Here is a 12,950-nt window from a genome sequence, read left to right as displayed (position 1 = left end):
CGATGTTTGCACATCGCACCAGGTACTCATTTGAGGCTGAGTCGACCTAGGGGAGGCCCAGGACCGGTTCATATAATCGTCACTGGTGTTCGCCGTGACCCCTGCACACCCACATTCACGAACATTCCCCCATTATTTACAACCATGAGTATCCCAGGACTCATCCCAGGACTAATTCATATTTAAAATCAGAGAGTATAAATACAAACATCAATTGCGAACCCAAACGCGCCTTTGATTTAATTGCTAATCCATCAATCCAAGGATCATCCTATCACGTATAATTGGGCGACAACAGCCAGTGATGGTGTTGCTCTGGACTGATGAATTTCCCTGGTGTCCGTCAGTGTCTGCAGGAAACCCGGGCTGCCCTTCTCGTTAGGCCTCCTATAAACGCCCACGGCACGACGCTCTCTTTGCCGATGAGCCTCCTAAGCATTTCCCCACACGTGGAAGCGGCCACTGAGCCAGACGTGGAATAGATCACTTGGGATTCGCGCAGAAATTATCATGAAAAGTTGATGTTTTTGGCAGGCCGGTTTACCCGTAAGTCGATTCAACCTGGTGGATCAAAGCTGCACATTTGTGTTAAAATATTTAGTAACTCAACGTTTAAAAAGTAAAGAGAACTATTATAACAGAAACTACAATTGGGCCAACTTTAAATACAGAATTGTAAAGCATTCCCTTAAATGTAGCAAAAACCATGAACGTCGAATGATGGAATTTTAATATTATGGTCTACTTTACAACACAAAATAATCACTTAGTGTCATTGTGTAGAACGTTATTAAGCTCATATTGTGGTGTGCTTATAAATGGCTGTTAGGATACTGAGCAGAAGCCACTTCTGTCCCAGTGTGTGTAGATATCGTCTTCCTATGGAAGGTACATCTGCCATGAGTGGTGTTTTTATTGTTGATGATGAAACGTGTTTAACGCACATTCCTCGTCGACTGCCGATACCTGCAATACAGCATTAACCCTGTAGTCTCGTCACATGTGCCGCTCATGAAGTGAAGCATGTCTGCCAGTCTGGGGCACATGACACACATTTAGACATTTATGAGAGGCAATGCTTGCGCTACTTTGGTGCAGGGTAACCCATTAGGCAGCTACATTAAAGGCCGTTACGTTACAGGGCAGTGTCCTGGCACTCTTGGTTTTAGAGGCCAACGATAGGGCCGATGGCCATCTTTGAACTGTCGTAATGTGGCCCCGAGAGACCCTTATGGGCTCAGGGCCGCAGCTTTCACTTACAGGAGAGAGCAACGCAGCTCACAAGAAGCTGGGCCTTGCACACATCCACTGTGGGGCTTCAGCCAGCATGCACACAGTTTGTATACAACGGGCCCTTTGCACAAGTGCTTTATTTCTGTCAATACTTTGTTTGAAATGCACGTTTTTAAGTCTCCCTTTGTGATGCCAGAGACGTTTGAGCGGTCAGGTCATTACGAAAACACTTGCACTCAAAAGCACATCATTGCTATTTCAAGCCGTGGTTGATAATCCAAAAATAATACGTACAGTGCTAATGGTTTTCAAATACTACGTGCGTTAGGATGGATTTTAGTACCAGCTGTTACACGTTTGTTAAACGGTGCCACTGACTCTATCTCTGCCATCAGAAACGGCATGTTGGTCACTGCACTGAAGTCCGTCTGGCAATTGGTAAATAAACGACAGTGCTGGAGTATCCATCAGCCCCAATGTGTGGTGCATCGGCTTATCTCCCAGGTAGAATGGGTTGCAGTAAACAACGTTAATGTTTTCCATCCTTTCTAATGCATTTTTCTTAGAATTCTGCCTTTAAGTGTATAGCCTACTGCTGATGCAGACTGCTTTCCCACCATGATGACGGACGCTTGTGTTGCGCCCGAAACGTCGTGATTTAATTTAGTTGTTTTCATTTATTTAATTTTTTACCTACGTGACTTTACCGGAAAAAAACACAGAGTAAGAATCCTTGCAGCGAAGAAAGCTTCAAATCTAGAATTGAAGTGTATATTTTATAGAAATGCTACCACAACTTATATTTCAAATATTCCACTGAAATTATACTAACATTGTGCCAAAAGGTTGTAAGTTCAAACCGTAGAAGCAGTTGAGTTTACTGTGCAAACATCCCTCAAATTTGATGTGAAATGAAAAGTACAACTTTGGTTGTACAAGTGCGGTAAACATTTGAAAGATATTCTGTCGGTGTCCGTATAAAAAGAAAAACTGAGAACATTTGAAGGCATGTCAAACTCGAATTGTTTGATTTATGGCCCAGAAGAGTTGTCGGCGAGCGTATAGAGTGACGAGGCTTTATGGAGTAAACTGCAGGCTGACGCCACTGAAGTTGCGTTCTCTTTGTTGATGGAAGCCAAGACCTACCACTATTCTGTGCGATTCATCTCAGTCACACGCGGTGGGTCGTCAATGTGCTTTTAAGTTACGTTTCAAATGAAAATATAATGACCAAAGCGCTTAGGTCCATATGAAGTCCAAGGCTTGTGTTATTGGTGATATAACACAAGAGGCTTCCACGTCTTCTCCTGAAGTTTAAAGCAGGTGTTCGTGGGCGATTGATCAGTCCCAGAAACTGGTAGGGGCTATACAAGACACCGTTTCTTATACCGCTCTCTGACATGCAAGAAAATAACACCGCATGTAGCATTATTGACACCAATAGTGCACTTGTACTTTTAAAGTTTACATTTTCAGTGTATAATTACATGCTGAGAACATCATTGCCAGGATGGATAATTGATGTAGCCTATTCATTTAGCAGGATGGTTAACAGCACCCAGCCACTAAAAAGCCTAAACATGCAGGTACTGATATGCTTGGTTCTTTTGGTAAATTCACGTAGAAGGGAAATATTATGTTTTATTTTTATTATTGTATTATTTCCCTTCTACGTGACTTTACCGAAAGAACCAAGAATACGAATCCCTGCTGTCAAAAAACTTTAAATCGAAAAATGCAGGGACTGGGCCAATACCGGAACTCAGCCAATGCCTTTTGTAGCAACTTGACATGGTAACATAGCTAACACAGTTGATTAATGTCAACGCAGTTGCATACCTTAACCCTTTAATTGAAAATATTTTAAAGGGTCGCATGAAGTGCACAAATGGTGGTGATTTCATGAATGCAGCGCACCACTCGCTAAGCTACTTTGACACGGGGAGGCAATTCAAATTGTTTCTGAATACTTGGCCAGGTTAAAACCACAAACATTGTTTTCTCTATTCAAAGAGGCCAACAATTTGAGTGGACCGTTATTCACCCAGCGCTCATGCCACGTTAACAATCGTTCATCAAGGCCAATGGGGATTCGTGAACCCACAGCCTGAACACAGCATAATAAACACTGCTGCCTGGGAAGTGCTGGGGAATTCGATTGCTGTGTAATAGAAAAACATGGCTTTTGCTAATTGCATGGTATTATGGTTATAAATAAATACATTTGAATCAGCTGTCTGAAAACACCTATATAATACAGGGTGCTTAAAAAAAAAATTGCCACTTATATGGGACTATCATTTTTCAAACTTCAAATCTAGAACTATAATTTTTAATGGAAGAAGAACGGCTAATACACTGTAACATGATAACAAATTTATGTTAATAACTTCTAAAAGTCAAAATCTCCATTTGTTCGCCATCATTGTCAACAAGTGCCTGGAATCTTCTCCAGGTGGTCTCCAGAGCCTGGAGGCAGCAAATTTCTTGTGGTGTTGTTGCAAATTCTCGGATGTGTTCACATTTTTTTCAGGCACCCTGTACATTTAATATAGGGAACGTATGACCGAGCTACGAGTACAATATTGGACGCTCTTACTTTTGTAAATGCATTTTGAATGTGAAATTGAAACGTGTTTTTACAACACTACCTGCACTAATGTACTGAATGGCACATGCCATTCAGCGCGAGGCTGATCCATGCTACAATGTTGCTGGAAAATCCGTTTAACACGTAGGCTTTCGCGACCAATATCATTCAAAATACAGGGTTTTTTTGGGTTAGATCGTGTATACATATAGACGTGTCTTTCTGGAAAATATCTTAGGGTTTCATCGCATTCAATGGAGGCACAAATATAGGACGTACTCAGTGGTTGATTTGTATTCAAGATCTGCTGCCAGATTCCCTTCGCCTTTCATACATTTCCAATGTTAGGGCTGCATGTGCATCGTTTCAAAGCACTGGCCAGAAGCAATGGGACACCCACGTTATGAAATGTGTCTGTTCATTACACTTTTACTGTGTAAACACTGCCACCTTGTGGCAACTATATGGGCGGTCGTTGCCGATCCAATGCAGGGAGCATTTCATCATCAGCCTGTGATGATGATGATTGAATATATTGCCACTTATCCGTGAGTGTATATTTTCAAGATCGGCGAGATTTTGCTAGTTCGTATGCAGTGAACATACGTGTTGAGACGATCACTTCCATGTGCTTTAAAAGGCATCTAAAGTTAATCAACTTGGAACAAAATGACCACACAAAAAACGTCAACATCCAAAAATACTTTTCAATGACAGCTTACTGACACAGAGATATGTCCTACACGCAAGAAACTTCGATGAACGCAATCCAATTCCAAACTTGACTTTGCATTGCGACAATGTTTCGCTTGCCAAATGTTTTATTGACAAAATACGAGTCAACATTTTGACAGCAATATTTGTAATATTCTAGTGTGCAGACTTGAAAAAAAACAATCATTGACAAGGTTAATTATATCCGTATTTGTAAATGCCGGTCATTGCATGATTTGTTTGTAGGCACCTGCCTGTAAACATTATTTGAGTGTACGGAATTAAAAGCACAAAAAGCACAGAAAGTGGCTTGGGTCCATGTTCGGGGGCTTTCTTCAACTGCTACTCTTGTCTTTGAAGACTTGAGTTTCAAACGCCAGTGCACTCTGAATCACAAAGGGATCACTGTAATACATTTTGCTCGGATAACAAAACAGCTGTTTTAATATTAGGCAATTTGCTTCACTGTATTGCCCGTTATGAGGCAGCTTTACTACCATATTGTACCGATCAAAAATGTTCCGTATTTTATTCACCGTAGAGAAATGTTCACAACATGGAGTACAGAAAGGAGAAAAAAACTACAATAAAAAAACATGGCCCAGCATATTTGCACACTCCCCATTCGTAATTGCTGTTCACAAAAAATGTTTCCGCGATAAGTTAACAGCTGTGCCGAACAGCTTCATGTGCGTACTCTATTTGGGTCATGGTTTCCTTAATAAAAATGTGTGCAGTTAATTTAGTGAAGATTGTTTGCATAACAATATCGTGTAACGCAAATATGGCAAATACTGGGTGGGACGACCTCCAGTCACTATTGCATGGGTCTCATGTGTCAAGTAACGTGTAATGACCCCCACACAATGCTCAGCTACAAATACAGGGCACTGTTATAGCAAGATCCTTGGTGATGCTTAATGTCGTAAGGAATAATATATATTAACGGGAAATGTGTGAATGTGTGTCTATTCGAAATGTTTAGCATACTTCCCGACATGCAACAAACTTGAATTTTGGCATGTGGGTAGCTTCCAGACTGTACACGATGCAAAACGTATAAAAATAGACTTTTGTATTTTGGGGGGGGGAGAGGGCGCAATAATGGATATATTTTGCACGGCAAGTGAGCGGTGACGTCACATCTGTGATGTCACCCGCATGCGGCAGCATTACGAAGTGTGCCTGCTGACGTCACGCATCCCACCCTCCGCGTAGGCCGTGTATTAATCCAAGACAAGATTCCAGTCTCGGGCGAAGCCGGGTAGTAAAGCTAGTATAATATATAATGGGATGTTTAAAGCTAAGATAATAAAATCAGAATTGCTGAAAAGGTGTGTTTAATGTGCGTACTTTGGCATCGGGCAGACATGGTCCAAATGCTTCCAGCAGCAAATTATCTTCCCGGACGGACTGCTCAAAGTCAGCATACGAAAGTCTGCTGTCATGATCGTGGTCCTGAAATGTCAAGAGCACAACAAATACAACACAGGCTGAAACTATATTACATATTGATCCAGTAATCTTCAACACAGGGCACCGCTTGAGGCAAGGTTAGTAAGTACACAAGCTCTAAGCTGTGACATAGGTGGAAGTGTGTGTTATATACTCTTAGTGTACACAATAAAAAGTCAGCTGGATGGCATTGTGGCCATACGAATGGAAGTTGCCAGTGAAAATCCCAGTTGGGCACCAATCCAGCCCTCACATCCCTTGAGGCGATCAAATGAGCAGCGGGTTGTGTGGAAAAAGGCCACATTGGATGTCCTCCAAGGAGAATGGTTTGAGCCGTAGTAATGTTGAATTCTCACCACTGACTCAAAGCCAGCAACTAATATGGGACATACACAATGCTTGTTTCTGCGTGGGGACACGCTTGTTATGCATTGCCAGGATCGAAGAGGTACCATTTTTTTCAGAGTGATTTCAACCAGGTCTTTGATGCCTTCGTCAGGATCCTCTTCAGATGGTTGCTTTATCAAGCTGCTCTTCAGCAAATGGAACATCTCCTCCCGTGAAACGTACCCATCTCCATTAAGGTCGTATACCTCAAAGCAATCTGTCGTCGACAGGAACAAATGCATGTCATCGGTTAATTCCTTGCTGAAGATTTCAGTTAGTGTGCATAATCCAAGTAAAAACATCCATGTTGGTTGATATACGCTGTATATAGTTTGAAAGATGTTCTTATGCAGTACAGCAAATTCTAGATTTGAAGCTTTCGTGACTGCAAGGATTCATACTCTTAGTTCTTTCGGTAAAGTCACGTAGGTAAAAAATGAAATTCAAATTAATAAAAAATTAAAATAATAAAAGAGCTTGCATCTTGAATCCCTGCCCTCACTTGATGCAGCAAATCTGGCTGTGACGGTCCCACCTGATGACGGAGACTTATGTTGCCTCCGAAACGTCGTGATTTTTATTATTTTATTTTTTATTAATTTTAATTTCATTTTTTACCTACGTGACTTTACCGAAAGAACAAAGAGTATAGTACAGCAAATGTCCAATAATTTGTAGTCCAATAATCCGTGCATCTCTGTATTTCACAGATTAATAATTGGTGGTTCACATCTGATCCCGTAACAAGTGGTACACCGGCGACAGATTGAAACTCTTAGCGGTCTGCAAACTGTGATCCGTTGAAGTGGGCAGGGTTACTGGAAAGTTGCAGAGATACAGCTGCAGGAAAAGCACCAAAGCAACACTTTTATTGTTTTTTTATTTTGCAATTATTTTCTTTTTGACTTACGTCGCAAAGCCTACCTCTGCTGACATAATTTGTTTAATAAAAAAAGATTTTAGCATTTTTTTGTCTTGAATATTATATGTAAAAATGCCAAAAGAAATTGCTTCAACATACAAAAACATTTGTATTATAATCTGCAAATGTATTGTGGATTAAGTTAGCCATAAGTGGTTTTCTACGTTTCCCCTGTAATCTGCAAACTCTTCACAGATTAATGGAATCACGTGGCTAATTCCAACCAATTTCCATGGCGCACGGCGTCAGCAAAAACATTGATTCGTGGGTTATATAAGTTTAAGCTCACGAGGTGCACCAGATTATAGAAACTGCCGTAGTGTCTGAAAAATGAAGCTACATCTGCAAGGTGGCCAAGAGATGACAGAAATGCAATGGATGCATATATTGATGCACGGAGCTTTTCATGTTATTCTCTCGTGTGTGAGGTTTCTCCAATTACTCTTGCCGCATGCCAAACACTCATTCATGAATGTTGCTAAATATCCCAATGCGGGACCTTTCTTCAAAAGTCTGCAGACTAGAGAGACTTTACTGGTTTAAATAAAAGGGCATTATAATGTGTGGGATGTTTATTTAGTGTTTAATAATTTTTTTACAAATGTGCCTCAATAATGCAGCTTATTAAATCCATTTGTGTCTTGTGTAGCCTTTTAAAAAGCAGTAGTAAGCAGTACAGAATATTAAAACAACTTAATATCTGTGTGAAAAGCATGTGCAGATGCACTGCAGTCACACAGAAACATCAATGAATGTGCTTACATTTCATCTTCTCCTCCAGCGTTCCACGTGTGAAGATTGCGAGTCCTTCTACCCACTCTTTGCTGCTGATGTAGCCATCGTTGTCCTTGTCAAACGCCCTAAAAACTTCAGTGAAACACATCATTGCAAAAATAAGTTCGTGGAAGGCCAATGGCAATATGAAGGTTACGAGTTAAAATCATGGTCGTGGGTTATCTCGACTTAACATCCCTCTGGGCTTAATACATTTGGTACAATGTTGTGGGTAGTCAAATATTATCATCCTCTTCTTGGTTCTTTCGGTAAAGTCACATAGAAGGGAAATAATTAAATAATAAAAATAAAACATAATAAAATAATTCTCATGACGTTTCGGCTACAACGCAAGCAGCCGTTGTAGCCGAAACGTCGTGAAAATTATTTTATTGTTATATTTTTATTATTTTATTATTTCCCTTCTATGTGACATTACCGAAAGAACCAAGAAGATGAATCCCTGCAGTCACGAAAGCTTTAAATCGAAATATGATCATCCTGTGGAGGGATTGCTCCATATCATGGAAATATTATTTTTATCAATCAGGTGGTCACTGGTGGAGATGAGCATCGTGCTTATTTGGAAAGTGGGACACTTTTTTTTACTTAAATCAAGTCTCGAAGATTAAATGTCTCCAACACGCATTACACTTTCTCAACAATGTGTTCAGATTTCTGTCTCTCAATGTAGATTTTAAGCATGCATCTCTCCACGCTCCTTTGTGCACTTATCAGCGGATGATTATTTTTCCTCATCAGTATATGATGATTAAACGTGCAATGTTTTGTAGTGTTTGAACAGTTGCAAGCCTGTGCTGCTGAGACTTAAAACACATCCACGTTAATCAATATAAATAAGCAGAAAATACACCTTCCCATATCAGTCCCTCCACGTGTAACACCTTATTTACACATCCCATCAGCGGCACGGCTTTCTTGAAGTGCGTAATTTCATCAGCACTGGCTCAACTCATCAAACTCCATATCGGTTTCACCGTTCCGTGTACCGTCAGCCCTGAGGCTTGCTTCAACCAATGTTCACCAAAGAGGGGAGGGGGATGGTGGAAGCGTGACAGCGTTAGCCACCTCTATCCATGATCATGTCGTCCGTCATGTTGAACATGTTGTGCAAAATGCTCCTGAAGGGGTTTCGCTCCAGGCCGGCCCTGGGTCGTCTCTCCGTGAAGCTGGAGAGGAGCGTTGCGTAGAACCCCAGCAGATCCTCCACTTCCTTGCGGGTAACTGCACGCATTGCACACACACACACGGGGACAGCAGAGCGCTCTCAGAGGGCAGCCTGATTGACGTCAGCGTTGCGAAGTGCGATCTTGTCACTAGATAGAGCGACTTCTTGGGTATTTCCTCGTGACAACATTGTGTAACAGTGACGAGCAGTAGCGAGCGACTTTTACTGTCGGCAACAAATGCATAGGGGCCGTCCATAAATGACGTCACGCGATTTTGGACGATTTTTGATCCCCTCCCCCCTCGTCACACGGCGTCACATAAAGTCAGACCCCCCTCAAATATGACGTCACAAAGCTCTGCCCCCCCCCCAAAACCATATTTCCATTTTGAAAATAAAACATGCTTCAAATCGCTTTAAACTATTGTCATTGCAGTGTTGTTGGAGAAAACATTTATTAAAAAGTCTATTTAATTAAGTAGAACGTGTTGTCTATATTTATTTAAAGTTGCGCATTTTGAGGTGATGTCACATTTCTCACCCCCCCCCCCTCGTCACACATCGTCACAAATGTCTGACCCCCCCCCCCCTAGGTGCGTGACGTCATTTATGGACAGCCCCATACCAGATTTAAGAGCGATTCCAGCTATGTTGTACAAAGCATCCCGTGTATGCGTTTTCATCAAGTAACACTTGCCATTACAGGCTTCAGCAGCAGAGCAAGCGGCTCGTAATCAGGTTACGAGTTCATACCCTGGTTGACTCAGCAGATCATCCCACTTGAGGGTAGATAAAATAGCTACCACTTGCTGCTTCGCGTAGTGAATAGTGGTTGTGCTATAGATTGGCCGACGCATTGGGAATGAGGAATATTCAGTTCACTCCAAGGCCGTAATATTCAAATATGCTCAAAATGTCCCCCCCAATATATTGCTATAAAATTGATTTCTGTTCATATGATTGTGGTTATGATTGTACTTCATTAATCTCTAATCTCTGCCATTACATACAATGAAACAAGAAAAGGTAAAAAAGAAAAAACAGAGCACTCTAATACACTATTAGACATTATTGTTAAAATAAATAAAAAGTCCATCCAATGTGTTAGTGAATTTTTTTTTATTTTAGGCAGGAAATTCGTTTTAAAATTTAGATTTTTTTTTCTGGGGGGGGGACCGCCAGACCCCCTGGAAGATTTGGTCCCCCCAATGTTGACTCCATGGCTACGGCCTTGCTTCACTCTCATAAGAGAGTTCAAGTTCATTTATTTCAAGTTCATTTATTAGGTATAGCCCTGTGAGCCATTCGGCTCTTGAGAGGACGCCTCAGAGACGCGAGGAGGAACCACAGACGAGCTGGAAGGCAGCAGCAGCAGCAGCCACGCGGTGAGCCAGAACCACCAACAAGTGCCCGAGCTCTGCCGTCCTCTAAATGTGAATGCATTAAGGGCCGATAAATGAGTGCGGGAGGAAACTTGAGCACTGGGAGAGAAAAATCCGACACATGCGATGAAAGGACAACACAGCGCTACCCTGTGCGGAGAGGACAGTCCACACTTTGTTTAACACTTTCGTGACCAATATCATCCAAAATAGAGGCGTTTTTTGGGGGGTTAAATCGCGTAAATATATAAATGTTGTGTCGTTAAAACCCGCCACCACCCGACACAGCCAACTAGTAAGGGATGTCACTTAAACAGAACGAGACAATTCGTCACGAGTACAGCACTAGCGTGTAGTGTATAGTGTAGTGTATAGTAGTGTAGTGTATAGTAGTGTAGTGTATAGTAGTGTATAGTGTAGTCTATTGTGTTGTGTATAGTGTAGTGTATAGTGTAGTGTATAGTAGTGTATAGTGTAGTGTATTGTGTTGTGTATAGTGTAGTATACTAGTACAGCAAAACCGGTGTGTTGGAGAGCCAAGCCACAACATTTACATTCTGAGTACGACGTTTCACCACTGACCCCCCCCCCCCCACGAGAAGAAGAGGGGGGGGGGATTTTGCAACAATCCGCGTGTGATCCACCACCCCTGGCCGCTGCCTCCTCCACAGTGCGGGGTTTAGAGGCCACGCGCGTAGCAAGGAGGACATCGCTTAGACTCGGCTGCCGTGATCGTGATGCTGGTGATTCAGTTTTACTGGTAGGAACTTCCTGGTTACACCAGCCCACAGGGGATTATTGTGTCCGTCCGTCCGTCGTGCATCCAAAAATGGGAGGGGTTGGGGCTGGGTGGGGAGGGGAGGGTGGGGAGGGGCTGGGTGGGGAGGGTGGGGCTGGGTGGGGCTGAGTGGGGTGGGGCTGGGTGGGGAGGGGCTGGTCACCCCGTGGTGCCCTTATAAAACTCAACGTTTAACCTACTCACGCCGGCTTGTGCCCGCCCTCACAGTCGGGCATATTTGCGGAATACACCACGCCGCCGTTGACCCTGGCCATTGACCGAGCAACCCAACGTTCCTACCAGCTCCCTCCGCAGGAATGTGTTTTAGTTTCATTTATTTGGTATAGCCCTGTGAGCCATTCGACTCTTGAATCGAGTGCAACCGCAACAAACAAAAACATGAACAAGAAAACATCTTAAAGTGAACAGAAAAATCCAGGAAAAAACTGCAAAGTCTTCCAGAAAAGGACCGTACACCAACGCTGTGTGCAAAAATCCCAGTGGGATGCAAGTCAAACAACAACAACAACCACAAGACAACTTAGATTAAAGCCATCAGTCTAACTCCGTACTACAACAAACAAAACATGGCCAAAGCAAAACACGTTTTCAAAATCACCAAAATAAAGCCACAAAAGCAATGTAACAGTGATCATAGGAACTGTGACCGGATTTTCACAATAAACCACATAAACAACATGTAACACCAAGCCCTGATGATGATGATGATGCCACTCACAATGCTTGACGCGCTTACTCAGCGACTCGGCCAGCTCCTGCAGCTTCTTCCCACTCAACGCGGACGTTTGCGGCATCGCGGGGAGGAGGTGGGTGACGAGATGGATGAGTTGAGTGACGAGGTGGGTGACGAGGTGAGTGACAAGGTGAGTGACGAGGTGAGTGTCGAGGTGGGTGACGAGATGGACGAGGTGGGTGACGAGATGAGTGACTAGCTGGGTGACGAGATGGGTGACGAGGTGAGTGACGAGGTGGATGACGAGATGAGTGACGAGGTGGGTGACGAGGTGAGTGACGAGTTGGGTGACGAGGTGAGTGACGAGGTGAGTGACGAGTTGGGTGACGAGGTGAGTGACGAGGTGAGTGACAAGGTGAGTGACGAGATGAATGAGGTGAGTGACGAGATGAGTGACTAGCTGGGTGACGAGATGGGTGACGAGGTGGGTGACGAGGTGAGTGACGAGGTGAGTGACAAGGTGAGTGACGAGGTGAGTGTCGAGGTGGGTGACGAGGTGAGTGACGAGGTGAGTGACAAGGTGGGTGACGAGATGAGTGACGAGGTGAGTGACGAGGTGAGTGTCGAGGTGGGTGACGAGGTGGGTGACGAGTTGAGTGACGAGTTGAGTGACGAGGTGGGTGACGAGGTGAGTGTCGAGGTGGGTGACGAGGTGGGTGACGAGTTGAGTGACGAGTTGAGTGACGAGGTGGGTGACGAGGTGTGGGTGACGGGGTGAGTGACGAGGTGGGTGACGAGGTGAGTGACGGGGTGAGTGACGAGGTGGGTGAGG

At 43.3% G+C, this 12,950-nt stretch overlaps 1 protein-coding gene across 1 annotated transcript; it reads right to left on the bottom strand.

The window, feature by feature from the left end:
* Positions 1 to 4,604: 4,604 nt before the first annotated feature.
* On the bottom strand, positions 4,605 to 12,667 carry CLXN (calaxin). The gene is made up of 6 exons (XM_078604704.1): positions 12,164 to 12,667; positions 9,165 to 9,320; positions 8,064 to 8,168; positions 6,445 to 6,596; positions 5,891 to 5,995; positions 4,605 to 4,923 (listed from the first exon to the last, which is right to left on the bottom strand). The coding sequence occupies exons 1-6, from the start codon at positions 12,237 to 12,239 to the stop codon at positions 4,873 to 4,875; spliced, it is 645 nt and encodes a 214-aa protein (XP_078460830.1). The 5' UTR covers positions 12,240 to 12,667; the 3' UTR covers positions 4,605 to 4,872.
* Between the last annotated feature and the right edge of the window lie 283 nt (positions 12,668 to 12,950).

This window comes from Lampetra planeri, chromosome 1 (assembly GCF_965212315.1).
Source record: "Lampetra planeri chromosome 1, kcLamPlan1.2.h2, whole genome shotgun sequence".
Taxonomy (NCBI): Eukaryota; Metazoa; Chordata; class Hyperoartia; order Petromyzontiformes; family Petromyzontidae; genus Lampetra; species Lampetra planeri.
This window is presented reverse-complemented; position numbering and strand designations above follow the sequence as displayed.